The sequence below is a fragment of the Sinohyriopsis cumingii genome, chromosome 11 (assembly GCF_028554795.1).
Source record: "Sinohyriopsis cumingii isolate HCF-2022 chromosome 11, ASM2855479v2, whole genome shotgun sequence".
NCBI classification, from domain to species: domain Eukaryota; kingdom Metazoa; phylum Mollusca; class Bivalvia; order Unionida; family Unionidae; genus Sinohyriopsis; species Sinohyriopsis cumingii.
In genome coordinates this window covers 114,991,582-115,011,446 of record NC_142971.1, presented here as the reverse complement: position 1 = coordinate 115,011,446, position 19,865 = coordinate 114,991,582, and the positions used below count along the sequence as shown (strand labels likewise).

Sequence of the window (19,865 nt, the reverse complement as noted above, 5' to 3'; positions counted from 1 at the left end):
AAATTGTTAAATGAAGATGGCGATGCCAATATTAACAGTATAAGTGATATTGATGAAGCACCATCCGTAGACGACCTTGATGGATTTAATAATGATCTCGTAATAAATGACCGCGTAATGCTAGACAAACACATAAATCCAGCTCAGACATTTCCCCCAGGTAGGCATAAAATACTGACGTGATTTATCTTACTTAACGATACACAAAACTAGCTAAAGTGATCAAAGATAATTGTAATATATTAGTCGTGTTTAATGGAGTTGAGAAACATTCTCAGCGAAATATTAATCAGACTTGGTGTTGTGGGTATATGGACATAATTAAGTTCAAAATTTCTTTACAAAAGCACAATCTGTTTTGCACAGGTTTATAACAATATATGTACATGATCACAGACCGATATATGGAATAGGACTTGATAAAGTATTTGGTTGACATAATACTGATATAATTATAGCAGCAGAGAGTGTGCGACCTCAATGAAACACCCTGCGTTAAGCGAAAACACACATACAAATTCAGAAGAAGAAAAACAAAACGACAAAGATAAAGTTTCAAAATAAACTAACCCAATTAGAGAAACTCTCCGTTAAGTTAGACGACTCGGTTTGGCATTATTACGCTTTTATATATATATATATATATATATATATATATATATATATATATATATATATATATATATATATATTTGTTTGTACGAGTTTTTAGTGTTCATAGTGACGTTTCAGCAAAAGGTCTTTTCGCCCTCTGCTGCTTGTAAACAACTGCCACGTTACATTTTTGGTGCCATGGTGAGGATATTCGGTGAACTTTGCATTATTATTTGGTATTATTAAAGTTTTATAGCAATCAATTTAGTCAGGTCGACTGCCCGGAGATAATTAAAATATTGCGGTAACTGAATTGTTTACAGATAAAATCTATTACGAAAATTTAAATAAGGAAATTAACAAACTTAGGGTACTACAGGTTTGTTCACGGGGAACTTAGGGTACTACAGGTTTGTTCACGGGGAATTATTTAGAGTCCGATTAAGATAAACATGTTTACCTCCATTGATAATGATCCTAATATTTAATCTATACTCACAAAGAAACATTAGTTATGTTGTTTATCAAATCAATATCCCTAGTAAGGTATATCCTGAAATTGATTTTGGACTAAGGTCAATTGTTATAAAAAAAAACAATTATTCATAACATATTATTATTAAGAAACGCCAGTAAATAAATCAGATTTTTTTTAAAGAAATGGTAACCAATAATACATACATACATACATACATACATACATACATACATACATATAAAAGGAGCCCCGAGTGGCCGAGTGGCCGAGTGGTCTAAAGCGCTCTCCGTTACGGATCACTGCCATCTCACTTCTGTCTGCGTCGGTTCGAATCTCGAATTCAGCCAGTGTGAGGTATGTGAGAAAGCATGCCAGTAACTTCTCGTGGCTCGGTGGTACTTTCCAGTGTTTTTCCGGTGTCTTCCTGAATCATTAATGCGGGCCGCCATATATAGCCTATCGTGTGTTGAAAAATGTCGTAAAACCCCACAGCTACAACAACAACAACATTATATATATATATATATATATATATATATATATATATATATATATATATATATATATATATATATATATATATATATATATATATATTCTAGGATAGATGACTTAACAGATAATTCGAAATAAACAAATCTTCATTGCAACGTTACATGAAGTCAGACTAGATCTTACTCTGGGTGTTGTATTGAACGATAATTACAGAACATCAATGTACAATAAAAATGCAATTAATTCCCTGTTTCAATGTGTATCGCTCTCTTTCCTTTGTGGAAATTAATAATCAAACAACATGACCACACTAACGTGGCTACAAATCATACGTTCAGTCCGCGTTTCGATACTATCAAAAAACAATCATTAAAATTGTATGTTAGTCTAAGAATCAGTAAGGAATCGATACTAATAAAAATAATGAATCTCGGTTTGCAATATTTTCAAATCGAAGAAAAATTAGCATTACACGGAGAAATTAAAAACAAATGTTAAATTTGTAATTTTTACTATAAAAAAGGAAATGTCCACTTCTGTAGCAATATTCATAAACTGTCGAAGTTTATTTTGAAGATATTATTGATATGCAATACTTTTTTAAACTTGTTTTGGTTGATATTTAACACGCATAATGAATATTCAATAAATGTATTGATATAAACGCTAAGTTGACTCTTTAGGGTCGACAAAACTTATTACTTTAAATCATTTGGAAATAGCCAATCACGTTTCTCAGAAGTCAGGCCTATATCTGAGATTCCTATGAACCATTCTTTGTACAAGAAGACGAATTCGCTCTATGTATCTATCGAAGCAAACCATGGTAAAAACATTGAGTCATTAATGACATATTGAGTAAATGCCTCGCCGTCTATCACAGACATATGTTCAGTCGGTCAAGTAATAAAGATTTTTCGTGTAAATCAAACTGTTATAATTGATTTCGTCAAATGAAATCAGATATTATTATTAAATAGCTAAACAACATCATATTCATGTTCGAGTACTCAGATGTTAAACTGTGTTCAGAATTAGCTTTAAATCAGACATTTCTTTACGCACAGAGAGTAAGAGAATAATTTGACCAGAACATCTATTGCTTCAGCAACGAAAAAAGGGGATATTGTTGAAGTTGTAATTGGTTCAAACCCAAGCTGCCGATATTGCTACCCCCACCTCCCTTTATAATTAGCGACTCCCTCAGCGTGCTGCATCCCCTGTAATAGGGTAACTCTTCTAGCGGAGAAACTTTGCTGATCGAAGTCAACCTGAGACTCAAACCCTGGATGAAAATAATTCTCCTGCAGAATTCATTTGAGAGCTATCCCACACTGTCATGCCTATAAATAAAAAGCCTATACGAAAGCAGAAAAAGGACACGAATGACTCTCAGCCAGCATATAACTAAGGATCCGTAACTCAAAAAATAATATGTTTACAACCATTATAAAAGAGGAATTACCTCAATCACGTCTAGACTGGATGCGGGGAAAATATGCTAGAGGGACGAGAATTAGAGATATCATTCCCACTAGAGGACATGGCTCGCGGTATGCTCAGCCTATTCGGACACCCTTGTCAGAAGGGCGCCCTTGTACGCTCTCAGACAACTACAGAAAACCCACCAAATAATTGTTGACTCACGTCACTTACCTACAAATACCTACACATTACTTATGAGAACAACACTCACTGATCTCTAACTCGAATACACGCATTACTCCAACTAATAAATCTTCCATGCGCTTTCTTATTTAAAATAAATTCCACTCTATTTCTTCTTTAGTAGGATATTAGTAACGGATAATTACCAGGAAAAATGCAAGTACAATCTCACATCCATACGAATAACTAAACCATATGGGGTAGTTCTAAGCCCAAACATCAGGCCCCATTGCAAACATTGGCAATGATTGGTTAACTTATAAACAATATGAATCATAGGACCTGCAAAATTGACCCCAATAACCTCACAAATATAAGGTAGTTCAAGGCCTAACCATCAGGCCCTGCTGCACAAGGTGGCAATATTGGTTTCACTAAGATGGACTTTGCCATAGGACTCGCTAATCTAATGCCAAAGTTAGTAAAAAATAGTAGGTGGTCATATCGCCAGACCATCAAGGCCAGCCACAAAATGCAGTATCTCTCCATCTCAAAATCCCAGAGCAAAATAGGTAAGTAACTGCACAAATAGATACACAAAACAAAACAAGGTTTAAAAATTAAACAGCATAAGTGATTATAAACCTAAAACAGCAGGGTTTATTGCACAAGGTTGCAATACTTCAACTAAATCAAAAGATGCTCTACATCCCAGCATAATGGTGCAAATGCTTACAGATGTTTAAGAAATTATACGCCGTTAATCCTGGACACAGTGCGATACATAATTCTGTCATCCTTAAATATACTAAACTAAACAAAGCTACAACAGTGCAAAGTTTTACTTTTCAAGCTTCAATATCCAGGTCCATGGATCTACAGGAGTCATCAAGTGACAGCAGCCCCTCATTTATTGCCGCTTCCAGACGTGTAAATAAACTCGTATGCGGTACATAAAGTGTCGAATAGGAACTTAACATTTGCCCATCGACGAGAAATTAAGTAGTACGCGGTATGTACATTACGCTGGTCTCACATGACCCAATGGCCGCACGCGACTTGCACGCGACAAGGCAAGCCAAGACAAGTCTGGACAAATTGTCAAATTTCTTTAACCCGGGATGAAGAGGAGACTTGCTCCATCTCCTTCGTTTTAGCCCCTGGGCATCATACTAAGATGTGTGAAGTGCGCACCTTAAAGTGGTGTCCGATTGCCTTGCACCAGTACGACTATTAATTAAGAAGTATGCGGTGCATACATTAACCAGTCCCACATGGTCAATTGGTTCAACGCGACTATAATCCAAGATAAGTCAGCAAGTCTGGCCACCCGTCGTTGATTTATCAACCATTAAAATTATCTTCGAAGAGTACTCAAATAAGTGGAGTCACAGTTCACAAACAGCGGGTCAGGAAGCATCCGAACCATAAGAAGTCTGAGAGGAAGAACAGTATCGGCTTTAAAAAACACATGACTTTGTAGATGTCATGCTCGAAGAAATCATGAAAGAAAAATGATTAGGACAAGATAAAGACGAAATAAAAATGCAGCAAAGGTAACAGCAACATCAACATCGACATCAACAAACAACGACAAGGATGAGAAAATGTGGAATGCAGAATGAAGACGGAGGACTTGTTATTTTTCATAAAAGTCGACCCTATGCCATGACGATGGTTGTAGTGAGATATGACCTTGTTCCAAGCCTATAAAGTCCAGGGCAATGCAACAAAATAAAACGGCCTTTTTCAGGGCCACCCACATCACTAGGAAGGAGATATACTGATCATTTTGGCAAAACAATTTATATTTTATGTTTATTTGTATGTCTTTGATTTATCTACCCTAGACTTTAAAACCATTCCCGTATAAAACGTAGATTTTGATGGGTATAGTGTGCGCGTCGGTGTTGATATAGAATGTGCCTATAAATATTCCCGTACCCATGTGTATACCTATGTAACACAAAATCTGCAACATGGTTTCTTTAACGTGCGCACGATTTATGTTTCCTATTCTAGTCTGTGTTAGGGTTGTATTCTGTGATGGGGATGTTTTTCGTCACGTGCGTGATTCAAGCTTATAAAGCGGTGCGTTCACCAGTCTTGCCACGTCACAGAAGTTAGTTAACCTATACCTCTACCGCAGTCAATGATTACTAACGGCAACCGCAATCACAAACAGCTAGATCTCTCTATGGAGAAGGGGTGTAAAAGCAAGGCTGTTACTCTTGGGAAGGCATCAGGAAGTACCCGACTCAGTGGGTGCCAGTCTATGAGTGTAGCAGGCCAGAAGAGAAAACTGAAGAAATGGTCAAAAGTTTCTTTGAACTGCAAAAAAGCGACCAAAGGCGTGCAGCAAACCAAAAAATGAGATACGTGAAAAGACATTTCCTGGTACTGCAGCACATATGACGACTGGAATTGAATCAGCCTGCCTAAGGACCTGTCCGGGAAAGATACACTGGCGGACTGATCAAATTTGCCTGAATGAATGGGATTTTTTTGTTTTAGCTGTTGGGAATCACCTTTACATTATCCTTTCTTAAATTACAAATTTTATCGTTTCGAGCCAATGTATATATTAAAACCATACATTTATGCAAAGTTAGTATGTGGTATTAAATTAAAAAGAGTGACTTTTACTCACGAATTGGTTCTATATTTGTTTGGAAAATTGATGTACAGTACATGCACAAAATATTCAAACTTCAATATTATTAATTAATGAAAGTTTCAGCTTGTACGATTCTCTTAATAAAATGTATGGCTAGCACGATATTGGTTTTAGGGATCAAGTGATGTAGTTAAATCTTGTCAGCATTAGAATATTAGTATATGTTTTGCGTTTCAGAGAGGTTTTGCTGACGTTTGGGGACTCTAGCGGGACTTTTCCTTCTTTACCGCGTCCAGACATGTAAGTTAAGTAGTGTGATGTGCATAACTTAGGGGATCGATTGGGCATGTTCCTATCGACAACTAATTATTTGTGTATTGTGTATACAGCTAATAACATAATCCCCGAAGTGCCTGTTTTCATGCAACAGGGGTATCTACTCATCGATTGGTGGCTCCTGTTTTTCCACTCTACAAATACTTACGAAATAGTTGTATTCTTACGATTAACCAGTCATGAAAGCCACGATTGTCGTACACGACTTAACTTCGTTGATGATTAATGAGTCTAGTCAGATTGGGGAGGTGTCTGACCACTCTCCTCACATTATATAGAATACAAATTCGGTAAAAAGTCGATTATGGTTGTCACGTTTATGTCTCGGCCCAGCCCAATTAATTAAAGCAACTAGACTGTAATCATTACCACGCTGTAGCTACTTGCAACGATGAACTATGAAACACGTCCAAAGAGGATCTAGGACTTTTTTGCAGGGGAACGGTTCATCGGGCTAAGTAGGAAAGAGTTAATCCTGAGGTTTGCGACATTTTCAATCCATGATAAAACGCACCCTACTAGAACTATTATAGAGAGATGCAACAAGCCCTTTAGATAAACACTGGTTGCGAACAAACCAAGATGAAAATAATCCGTGAATTAAAAAGGGAATTAAACATCACCATTATTCAGGTGGAATCTGTATAGCATCCCAACACGGCCTAACGACAAGCAAAATTCCAAAAATAAATTTTTAAACGTTAAAGTATAAGAACAAACAATAACAACTCTTAGAGATAAGGTCTAAATTACTCTTGGAAATAGGTGGTCGATATGAAGGAGATACCGAAATTTATACCGACGCTTCAAAATCCTCATGCTCAGAAAGCAACTATTCGGTAGAGTTTTGGGCAATAAACCAAGTCATTAAATGAAAAAAAATAAAAACACTTTTACACGGAAACCAGTTATAATTAGAGGAAATAGCGACTCTCTGTGTGTGACGTGATCCATGAAATCAGGCAAATCTTCTTGCCACGGAATTTTATAAATCATTCTATTTATTAAATACATGTACTCGGGTTTCATTTTCTGTGTGCAACGATACCCGAGAGTGATTTATGCATATTGTACAAAATTTCGAAACAGTGAGTTCGGTTCATCCAATGCCGCGCGTGAGAAGTGCTTTCGATGGGAAAAACCGATATTCATCAAGCTCACAGACGACATAGGGCTACATCGTTTGTGTAGAAATACCAAACCGCAGATCGAAATCTTTACATTACGGAACGTCTTTTCAGTGTGCAGACATATATCATAGGTTATAACCATTGTACTACCACATTTATTTTTTGCATATGTTCTATGTAGCTCCAGCTTGCGTCGTATAATGCAACTAGTTTCTATTCTTGTATGTGGCTTAACAAGATATCCATATTAGCAATAAAGTTGCATTTTATTAACAAACGTTTAGTACCAAAGGATTCCTATCGGACACGGGTATGTTCACTTCTGAACCTGTTTATTGCTTTGTAATGTTGTGCCGATAATGTAATTTGTATAGTTTATCGTATATAATGTTATTACGTGTTATCTTATATGCCCGTGTCATTCTTAGTACACGGTGTTAGATTTATTTTCAGCTGATCATAGCTGACCATGGTGATCAGAGGTGACCGTGGAATCTGTGGAGCTGATCCATATTTATCAGAGCTGACCATGGCAGCTGTGTAGCTGACCATGGTGGTCAGGGTTGACGGGGTACCAGCTGCAGAGCTGAACATAAAAGTTGACCATGACGGCTGTGGTGCTGGCCATAGCGGCTGTGGAGCAGACGATGGAGCTGCTGACGGAGCTGCTGTATGGAGGCCGTGCAGCTGATTGTACAGTGTGTTGCTGGTTGAGTAGTAGATGATCGAGAGTTGCTGGCCGATTGGTGGGCGCTGATTGCTTGATTGACCAAGGAAATGTATGGTGCTTGGTGAGTACCTGTAATGCTGAGTGCTTAATTGACCAGTGTGACTGGTAGCCATGTATTCTGATGACAGTGTTTTGTATAACTTCTTACATGTAATATTTTAGCCATGGGCTAATTTTAGGGTTTGTTATACCCAGTGTTTTGTGACTATAAATTTATTTTGTATGATTTCTGTCCCATCGTTTCATCATTTTACTAGCTGAGTTAAGTACTGCGTGTTTCACTATTTGCGTGAATACATTTTACTATATGAATAAAGTATATCATTTTTATTATCTGAGCAAAACACATCATTCTTTTAGTCGTGTGAAATTACCGTGAATCATTAACCTTTGTCTTTGTACTGTGTAAGGTCATTTACATTTATTCACATTTATGTTACATTATTAGGTTCGTAAGGAGTGTCATTTTGTCCAATATTTGGATCTTATACACGCACGTATTAATCATGATTCCTAGTTCATTTGAGTCATTCCTCAATAAACATTGCATTTGTCTCACCATCAAAAGTGTTCTGTTATAAATCCAAAATCCAACCCGTTTACCTTGATGCACTTCTTTTGTCTGGACAATCTGTTGCGTACAGTTTGCTTGAGACTTAAAATCCTGGACCAGAAAAGTATTATTGTAGAGTGCATGTGGTGGCCCTTTTACATTAGCATATCTGAATATGAAAGGGCCTATAAAGAAGCAATAAATGAAAAGAGAACCAAGTGACCAGCAACTGGATCAAAGCTTTCAGGAAATATACAGTATAATTCGGCAGAAAATCTGTAACAAATGGCAGGGAGAATGGAATATTATTTCTAATGGACGCAGGCTCTGCGACCTGAAAGAGCAAGTCCGTAGAAAAGTCCTCGCTCCAAACCTGACGAATCCACATGACACCAAATCAAAACTAGTCTTACAACGGGCAAACGTTATTTGCCAACGGTTTTGGAAAATTCCTGCCAGATACCAAACCAGCTGGAATTAACTATCCACATTGCTCCATCACAAAAACACTCAAATATGTCATGAACGGCTGCCTTAAATATAACGACGAAAGACGCAGTAACAAATAATTCTCGAAACAAAGACAGCGCATTCAGAAATCTTAACATCAGGATAAACAAATATCGCCATATATTCTAAAATAGTCTCTTCGGCCATAGGGAAAGGATAAGAAATATAATCCTCAACTAGAATCGAAATTTTATACACATTATGGCCCATCCCCACCCGTCTAGACTGGGCGACGAGGGGCTCTGAGCCTGGGGAGTGTATTGGCAGATCATTCCCACTATGGGCGAGCCAAGACTAATCCTACTGAGTGGCAATAGCTCCACTCCCGTAAAATTGACAATCACCGGTAATCCCTATAACCATTTAAGACCTTCCACCGTACTGAATTTTAGACCCGTTTTATGTCGAGGAAATCGGTTAATGGGTTACTGTATTAATCATAATTGTTCAATTTTCTAAGTTTAAAAGCGTGCTCATAAGATTCTTAAAAAACAGATGATCACTGATGGGTTTTTTTGTTAAATTTTCCCTCCAACCGTGATCTGTGTATAAACGGGTAAACAAACAATGCGCTGAAAATCAAGTCAAACAAATGATTAAACAGTACAATTTTCCCCGTGTTCGAATTCTTAAAGAAAAACACGTTAAAATTAGCAAACGTATATTATCTGTATGTTTGAGTTTTATAATTTAGATAATTATGATTTAAAATTAAATAATTAAGATAGAACGAACTGTTTTGGTGCCATTTAAAATAAACGAGAGGTTACACAAAAATTGAATCGTTCTTGAGTTTTATTTAATATTTTGCATCTGAACATGAACGTCTATAAACTGACTTGATCTCTACTAAACTGTGCCGATAAATTGTCTGAGCTGAACAATAATTAATTTCTCGTATACGTCATTATACTCTATTTCACAAAAAGTTGATGAAGTTAGAATGTACGCTTGTATTTGCCCTTTAACAATTTGCATCGCCGAATATATAAACGATTGATCCGACCTAATAATGGCAAATACAGGAGGTAGAAAAAAAAACAGCTAGTGAAATAAACAATCCTGTTAATTTTAGGAAGAAAGTCTACGTTTTTGTATTAAATGCAGGTATACATGGCTGTAAGACACTAACGTAATGACAAAAGTTGTTAGATTTTGGGTACAGCTATGTTATCAGTTCATGTTTAAAACTTAAATGGTAAAGAAATAAGTTCCCACAAGAACGATGCATTGATAGTCAACAAAAGTTTTTCTCTTTTCTTTCCTTTTAGTTTTTGTTTAGTGTGTGTGTGTGTGTGCGTGTGTGTGTGTGTGTGTGAAGTAAACCAAACGATTGTTCCTGTCATCCATGATGACCCGTCAACATGGAATTTCATAATCTAACACTTACATTTATGGAAACATTTGTTCTTGTAGCTCCTTTCTTCACATTTAAAATTATGGTTACTAGCTAGGTGTTGTACATCGTTTTCAGTGTTCTTTCATCTTGTGTCCGTGTAGCCGTTCTGGCTACTTTTTATTCAGAGGATCGTGGTTTATTTACTTTCATGATCTCTTTTCTTCATTTCATTATTGCTCACTTTCATATTTATATTTCTCAAAAATATTTAATCTCACCTATATTACAAATACCGTATTTACTCTGTGTGTGTGTGCGTGATCTAAATTTTTAACGCAGCTTTAAATAATTTCCGTCATATAACTGCGATGCCTACAGTGTGTCAGTTTATATTGATGTCTAGCACTTGGGCATCATGCCGCAGACATGTAGCACGATATCCCACCCAGTTACATTATCCTGACACCAGGCCGACCAGTCCATATACTAACTTGGCGGACGCTCTAACCACTAAGCCACCAGAGCGGTTACTCTTACATCTCGGGTCTGACAAATATTTCACTCAGTCTGTAAAAGTGACTCGGGCTTGGTACTTACAAGTACGTTTAAATAGCGAGCGTAACTAATGTTTTCTTCAAATGTTTTGCATAAAGAATATGGTGTTGAACAATCAAATATACTTGTCCACAATCTCAAAATACAATACCAAATTTCCAATTGTTGACTGTTTTACACATCCTAAGTTGTATTGATCTTTCAATAAAGTATCTGAAAAACAAAAGAAATTATTTTATAGTTTGAGACGGTCTTCAAGTCACCAAATACCTCATAAATGTGAAGCCTTCTAGCTACATACGTGGATAAACAGTAGAAACGTAAACTGCATTCTAAAATTTGTTCCCAATGAGTCAAGCTAGTTTCAAAATACAATATTATCTGACAAGCATATCCTTAACTTTCTCTTAAAATGGATTATTATCATTATTATTATTATTATTATTATTATTATTATTGAAGTAGAATTACTAATCCATATGGCACTACATTATTTCTCGTCTTGCGCGAAGTAAAGCATGCATTCCTTCATAGCAAGTAGGCCTCGCTCATATTAATAAATAAAAAGCTCTGGACTAAATTCAGTTGTGCGACCTTGTTCTACGCTTCAGTGATATGCGCTTTGTACAGTAAACCCGGAGTCAGGTTACGTGACAGTATTCATGTGACCACGTCCAACACTTGTCTCATCCACAGGGGCTCGTTACAAAGAAAATCAAGGGATGGGGGTTCTAACCTGTAATAATATAACACAAGGGAAGACACCGGTCCGCACCCCTCGGCAGTTCCAACACTGCTAGTTTATCCTAACTGCGTCTGCTAATTTCCAACTTAGGCCAGTCGTAATCAAGAATAGTTCAATTTTCAAAACAGCTCGACACACTTCGTTCAGTTTGTGATATAATGGAGAAAATGCAATAATTGTTCGCCGATCTTGACGTCTGGACATCAACCCTACTCACAGTGCAATTTTGCATTCGGACAATCTTGGATTTCACCATTGACCGAAAGGTAAGATCCGAACAAACTTTTAATCAAAAATGTGTACATCTCATGTTATATCATTGATACAGCGTATATGCTATACATATTATCTATATTTATATCACATAGATTAACAAAACATGGCTTTTAAAGTATTGTTATAAAGCTAATTGATATACGAATAGGCTTTTTCAATAAGTTACTTACTTCCCTTAGATGGGGGCGCTGTCATCACTTAATAAACTTCCGGGGGCTATGTTTATCGATTTTGATTACTCGCTACAATGAACTATTTAAACAATGACGCTTTGGAAAGGTGTAAAATCCCGAAACTTAAATCTTACCTGAGACAGCATGGGCAGAATGTTAGTGGGAGAAAAGAAGAATTATCAAGCGAACGAAGGGGATTAAAGCAGTGGGCCTACAAGATGTAAATTGTGTTTCGTTAAACGATCAGCAGGGACACAATTCAAGGACAACCGAGAAACTGGTCACTCCTCTTGGTGAGAAAATGCCATTGCCGTCGTCATTGAATAATTGGACGAAAGATCTGTGTAACATTCCTAATTTAACAGATAATGACGTTTACAATTATTTCGTTTTGACAATGAAGGCAAAGCGATAGTTGAAGAGTGAAGTGTTATTTCAAGACCGGCACTTCCACAATGTTGAATTTAACAATGTTTCGGAGGAATGTTCACATTGTTACGTGAGATGTCAAGTGATACCGTCACTACCAAACAGTGATAAGAAGGATTATACTGTATGGGTCAGTCTGTCCAAAGTCACTGGAAATGTGAATTCAGCAGACTGCAATTGTACAGCTGGGTACCTATTCCATTTTTATATATTTTGTCTTGTGATACTTGTTTTAATAACAGATTAATGTCAAACCTGTATGCCAAACAAATCTTTTTGTTAAAGAAAAAAGGACATAACTTTTCCTGTCTTCTCAAATTGGCTTAAGATATAAATCTGCACATCCTGTACTTTTTGGTTATTAAAATATCCATATTCCAGGCTTAAAAAATTACCCAAATATATTGCTTAAAAATTCTAACATGTGCATCATACTTCATTAATTATACTTAAAAAAATAAATTGGAATAATAGAAAAGATATATGGCAATGCATTTACAACATACTCCACCCTACCCTAACCCTACTTAAATTTAATCACTTATTACAATATATATTTAATTATACATATATAACATTGATGGACCTTGTACACCAATTATTTATCTTGACTTTGTTTTTTGCAGTCTGGCTGAAGCCTGCAATCATATTGGGGCAATGTTATATGCACTGGTGGATATATCTGAAAAGAACAAAGATGGAACAAATGCTTCGACTTCTGCCAAATCAAAATGGAATAATCCGAGGAAACGACGTCTTAGTCCTAAGAAATCAAAGGATCTCTCCTTTCGCCGCTCACCATAAAATATTGAGGAGCCATCATTAAAACCAACTGTTAATGTTGAAAGGTTTAGACAAAAGCTTTTAAAGCTAAACTCCAAAGCTGGATGGTTAACCAATTTTGAGAAGATCAAGGATGAATAAGATATCATACCAGCTCTCAATGACAACAATGACTTCATGTTTTCTGATAAAACAAATTTATCTTCTTAAAGCGCCACAATTCATTTCCATAATGACTTCAGAAACATATCCTATCGTAAAGAACAATGTGTCAAAATAGAACTTGGAACGAGAGGTCAACATACTAACATTGTAACAATAGGTGGATGGAATACCACAAAGGGAGAATTACAAGTTCAAAGTTTGGCCAAGTGGTAATGCGTCAAAAAACTACTCAACCAGATAATTTAGTAAACGTTCTCATGGGCTATGCATCATTTGATAACAAGTATGTCAAATGGGGTAGGGATCATGAACCTGTAGCCCGGAGAACTTACATAAATATCATGACACAATCTCATCCAGATCTTCATGTGACACCGTGTGGGCTTTATGTTAACACACTTTTTCCTCATTTAGGTGCAAGTACAGATGGAGTTGTTCATGATCCGTGTTGTCATTATTCCTCAGGGTTACTGGAAATAAAGTGTCCAGCATCCGACAAATGGAAATTTAAATCTCCAAGTGAATGTGCTCAAGATTCAGATTTCTTTTGCACATTAGACCTCCATGGCATTGCAATCTTAAAAAGGAAGCATGCATATTATTTTCAAGTGCAAGGACAAATGGCCATTATGGGCAAGGATTGGTGTGATTTTGTGGTTTGGACTTTGAAGCAACCACCATCTATTCAACGCATTCCATTCAATCTAGAATTCTGGAATATTATGGTAGAAAAATTAAATTCTTTCTACTTGGAAAGGAATTATTCCTGAAATGTACACAACACGTGTGCTTAGAGGTGTTCCTCTCTACCATTTGGTCAGTGATGACGAGAAAGAGAAATAAAGCGATTGTCAAATTAATGACATACGGTGACATTTCAAGTAATTTATCAACTCAATGAGATTGGAATAAAAAGTTACACAACAATATGGACTGAAGAGTTTAATGTTTTCTTTATTAAAACTGCAGTTGACATGTTTACTAAATGAGTTTAAAATATGTGTTGTTATATAGGCAGGTGTTTTTAAAAGTCAAAATTATTGCCACAAAAATTTTGAAAGTAATGTCATGCATATGATCATAACAGACTGCTGTAATACATGTAAATTAAAGTAATATAATACTAATTTACTTTGCAATGTAGTGGCTGTAAATTTGTTAATTGTGTACATATCTTCCATATCTTTGTTGTGACATATTTATAGGCATAACAGTTTTAAGAATATTAATTTTTTTTATCCTTTCCATCTGTCTCTCAACATGGATACGAAGATTTGCAATTGTTCGTGTTTGTTGCACTTCTCTTTTGGAGAACTGTTTTTTCTTTTGCTTAAATGGAGGGATGATGAGATGGACACCTTTTGGGGTTGTGATGTCTGAAATAAGGAATCCTTTGTCTGCCATAATGTCATCTCCAGGTTCACACATGTCAACCAGGGTACTGTCTTTAGTAATTTGCTTGTCACTTGCACTCCCTGCCCACAAATCTGATACAAATGTTACAACCCCTGCTGGACTAATTCCAATTAGCCCTTTCCATGTCATATGTGATTTGTAATCACTGTACATCAAAGATTTGTGCTGTAAGGAACTAGGCGTTTCCGTACGTAACTCTGTACAGTCAATTATCACCCTACAATTTGGATATTTTTCCTTGAAACAAAGTGGCATTATGTTCATCAACAGCACGTCTTGATGGCCATTGGATTAGAAAATCTAACTGTATATACAAATAATCAATTCACTTATTAAAAATCATTCCACGTGTTGACCTTCCAATGTTAAATCGATCTACTAAATCTTCAGTAACAAGCCTAGTCTCAATCGCATCAAGACAAGAAAGAATTCATCTATCAGACACAAGTGTCTTCGATGTCCCTTTCCACTTGTAGCACCATAACGAGCTGTCTGACTGGTAGCATCATCCTTAATTTCATCAAATAATGCCTTGAAAATAGCTAAATTTGGAACTCCGGTATAAAATAGAAATTTTTGGTCATCATGTTCAATATCCTCAAATGTTAAAACAGGGGAATTAACCTGTACCCGCAATCTACAGTTGTCACTTTGTTAACAGGTGTGCCATGTTCAGGTGACATTTCATTAAAATCACACTGTGTAGAAACATTTATCCTCAGTAGGGTATTGGTTTGTGTTGATTGGTTTTTAATATGACTGGCGGCAATATCATTTAAATTTATTGGTCCACAATAATCACGTAAATGTATAGAGATGTCCAGAGGTGATTCAGTTTTTGCAGTAAATGGTTCTGAAATGTCATTTGAATCATCCTCGTCATCACTCTGTTGTTCAGCAATGTCACCTTGTTCCATATCTTCATTTACTTGAAAGTCACTATTGGCAAGTTCCAAGGTTTCACTCTCCAGATTCTGATATTAAATAATTATACAAATATAAACATAATTTTTATAACAGTTAATTGATATTTACATATAATTTCATCAAATAATGCCTTGAAATATGCACATATTAAAAGTTGGTGCTGGTGTAAGTTACAGCATTTTCTTTAAGTACTGGATGGGTAGACAGTTAGTCCATATTTATAGTGTAACTGTGCACATTACAGTGCCAATGGCAACATCAGATTTAAAGACAATACAACAGTTGATAAAGGTCATTACAACATCAAATTAAACTACAGTGCAGTAGCAGACTACACACAAATGCATAAATTTTGTTATCTCTGAACATCTGTATGTAACACATCACAGAGAGGAGTACACTTAATAAGTTAAATATGGAATATGACTATTTGTTAAAAAGCATATACAATGCTATTGATTACAGCTGATTAAAAACCACAGAAGAACATCTCTTTTAAAATGGATGGAGAATGATAGTACTCAATGTAGCCACTTACCGACGTTTGAAACATCTTGTTTGGGAAAACTGAAGGCACTGGATGCTCTTTTGACGGCCCACTTCTATTCACAAAATGATCGGAACACATTTGAATGTTAGCTGTGTAAGTGAAATCTTTCCGTACTAGTCGTGACCGCTGAAGCCAAACTCTACGTAGTTTACATCTTGTAGGAAATCTGTGCAATGATATTGTTTTTCCATATACTTCCTTCCCTCTGAAATTGCTACAAATGCAACAATACTTGCGGGTTTTTGCCAGAGGCATTCTTTGACAGCTGATGAATGGGTAGCCCACGGAAGTTGAAGCGGCAGCTAAAGCATGCGCAAAAGATGCACTGAAGAGTTCCTACTAGGGGGAGACAACAACCCTTATTGAAAAGGCCTATAGTATTGGTATATCAAATCGTGATCCGCCAATGGAGCAATAATTCGAATATATAAACATTTTTTCAACTGCAGGCCAATCAATCAATGATGAATTTCCACTTATTAATCATTAATGACGTATGAAAATAAAGATAAAAAGTATTAATAATCCCCGTTTTCTAAATGAATTTAACATGGTATACAATTTCATCGCAAACCTTTCTTGTTTCTGTTTCTCTCTCCCCTATTATGCATAAGGATCAACATACGCAGAACTATGGAGTGGAGGGAGGAAAGCAATTTGTACTGGACTAAAACCTTAAAACTGAACTTTCACCAGGTAACGTAGCAACATATGGTTCATCGTAACTGTATGCTTACACTTTCCTTGGGATCTGTCTGCACTGTTCATAGTATAAATGATAAATAGGTGCAATAGCATGTCGACACTATAAGTTAAATTCGCCGGTCACGAGGCACATATACGGTAAAGTGGTAAAGTATTTAATGGTTTATCGTTGTTGTTGTTGTTTCTTAAACATATTATAATGTTCTAAAAATCGATTATTATTAATTAAATATGATATTGTCCAAAACGGCACACCCTTCCCTCTCTTTCTCTCTCTCTGGACCATCATTTCAAGATACTGGCGAAATACATGAAAATACGAGTGTTGGGGATTTTTGCTTGTGTTATAAGGCGATGTCTCTGGACTTATGAATGATGGTAAAGTCTAGTCAAACAGTCCAAAGAGAGAGAGAGAGAGAGAGAGAGAGAGCATTTTATAGTCGGTAGTAATGTTATTAAAAGCAAAATAATGACTCATATCAACTATAAATATATTAAAATATTTTAATTATCTCTTGTTGGTTCCTCATTTCGCTTAGTTTCTATTCCACGCTCATTTCCATACCCAAGTACGTGAATGCCTGAGCGTTCGGTGTGTACAAGAAGCTAACGTGTTTATAGTGCTCTACTCTCTTCATAAAAAACAATCTTTCATGCTTAAATCATTGGTGTGTCTTATATTAATTTAATCAATGTGAATCAAAAAAGAAACTTGAAAAAGCAAACAATTAACTTATCAGTTTGCCAATTTGATTGTGAACGACAAGAAAAGGCATATAACTACATTTTATAGCGGACACACTAGTAGGGATGTAAGGAGTTAATTCACTCGGTGAATACAAGGGTGCCCGGAGCATATCTTAACTCTGTTCAGAAGGCTAATATATGTATTTGTCTGTGATATAAATAAAATATATTTTGGCAAGCCTAGTTTCCTTTTAATGAAAAATGTATACGTCTTGTGATATATATATATATATATATATATATATATATATATATATATATATATATATATATATATATATATGAGACAGAGAGAGTAAATTGTTGAAAACTTTGAAAATAATGGTGATATAATACTGTAAATGACATTTTCATGATGCATTCATTATTCTGAGACGATGCAGTTTATTAACTTTGCATTAATATTTTTTGTGGTTAATGAAACATAAAACAGACTCTGTGTCATGGTCGGTATGAGTGCTAGATCCTAACGCTTATTTACTGCAAGGCAGAATCTGGTAGAATCGACCTCTTCCGCCTGATGGAGCCTTCTATTATGACTCTGTGGCTGTATTGCTGAAAAAAGTGTTGATTCGCCGGATAGGATTGATGTGATTTTCATCCGAGGGCTATGCGTTGTACGTTACTGTGTTAATGTGTAGCTTGTTCAGTCTTCGTTCGATTCTGAGGCGATAAAAGACGCATGAATATCGAATCGAGTATAGGGATGGGGTCGCTCTTGCACTTCTGAGTATATTTATAGAACATATTAGGTGATAACTTGTTCTCACAGATTTTGGCGTATTTTATTAGTAAAACGTAGGATTCCTGTGCGTACATAACGTTTATCAATCACGTTTTCGACTAAACTGTATATAATTTGCTATGTGACCAAGCAAGTTGAATTAAAATCAAATTGGAGTAAAATACTATTTCCGACTTCAGCATTATATTTGTATAATGTTTATATTCAGTATTAGAATGGGAAATAGCATAAATATAAAAACAAATGGTTATTAACAGCGGCTTTTCGTCTGTGTAGCTGTATCGAATTCAGCCTGTGTGGTAATAACAGAGCTGCATCGGCTAATACGTGTACATGTTCTGGAAGCAGTTTTAGGTCGACTGCAGGGTGGCCTTTAGTGCTATTTTCCTCTGATCTTTGTTACTCCGTGTTAAATAGTATCACGGCAATGTTTAGGCTCAATGTCAGAATTTACCTCTGTTCACGTGGGCTTGTGTCTCAGGGCCACTTTGATTAAGTTACCCAGGTTTTCCCAGGCTCTTCCACCGCCAAACAGACTGGCCGCCACCGTTCCGGTGGCCTAGTGGTTAGAGCGTGGCCTTGGATGCGGGAGGTTGTGGGTTCGATCCCCGGCCGAGTCATACCAAAGATTTATAAAAATGGTACTAACAGCTGCCTCGCTTGGCGCTCAGCATTACGAGTTTAGTGTTAGGACTTGTCGGCCTGGTTTCAGGATAATGTGACTGGGTGGGACATCATGCTGCATGTCTGCGGCATGATGTCCAGTGCTAGACATCACTATAAACTGCCACACTGCAGACATCGTAGCAATATGATTGAACAATTCTTAAAGCTACGTTAAAAATCCAAATCACACACACACACACACACACACACACACACACTCACACACACACACTCACACACACGTACATACACTGGCCGCCATGTATACCCTATCATGTGCTGGAAATGGCTGTATGTATCCCGTCTTTGACTTCTGACTTCAAGTCAAACGTAGAGCACGATATGTTGGATCATGTGAGCCAGCAGTGTATGAAAAGACTGAGTACAAGGTCTTTTTGTAAAACCGTGTATCTGTCTACAGTAGCGGTCTGATGTAGTGATCATATGCATTAGTTGGTTTTGATAAAACTAAAAGTTTGTAATTACATTCATTTTGGGTGATAGAATGTGCTATTTCAGACAGTTTTGAATGGCTACATTTGCTATACCCATTTTGTCACCGCTTATATGCCCCAATGTTCATTCACTAATAA

General features: G+C 36.4%; 1 protein-coding gene and 1 pseudogene across 1 annotated transcript; one reads left to right on the top strand and one right to left on the bottom strand.

Annotated features, from left to right (window-relative positions):
• Positions 1-7,863: 7,863 nt before the first annotated feature.
• On the top strand, positions 7,864-14,643 carry LOC149789469 (uncharacterized). Its single transcript, XM_089973612.1, has 4 exons — positions 7,864-7,956; positions 12,561-12,757; positions 13,195-13,365; positions 13,674-14,643. Exons 1-4 carry the CDS (start codon positions 7,864-7,866, stop codon positions 14,284-14,286), a joined length of 1,074 nt encoding a protein of 357 aa, XP_089829738.1. The 3' UTR covers positions 14,287-14,643.
• On the bottom strand, positions 14,632-16,063 carry LOC149789468 (uncharacterized; annotated as a pseudogene).
• Between the last annotated feature and the right edge of the window lie 3,802 nt (positions 16,064-19,865).

Coding starts and splice junctions, on each gene's coding strand:
- LOC149789469 (XM_089973612.1), top strand. CDS start 7,864: ATGACGGCTGTGGTGCTGGCCATAGCGGCTGTGGAGCAGACGATGGAG. Junction 7,957..12,560: donor GCCGTGCAGCTGATTGTACA/GTGTGTTGCTGG, acceptor CGATAGTTGAAG/AGTGAAGTGTTATTTCAAGA. Junction 12,758..13,194: donor GACTGCAATTGTACAGCTGG/GTACCTATTCCA, acceptor TGTTTTTTGCAG/TCTGGCTGAAGCCTGCAATC.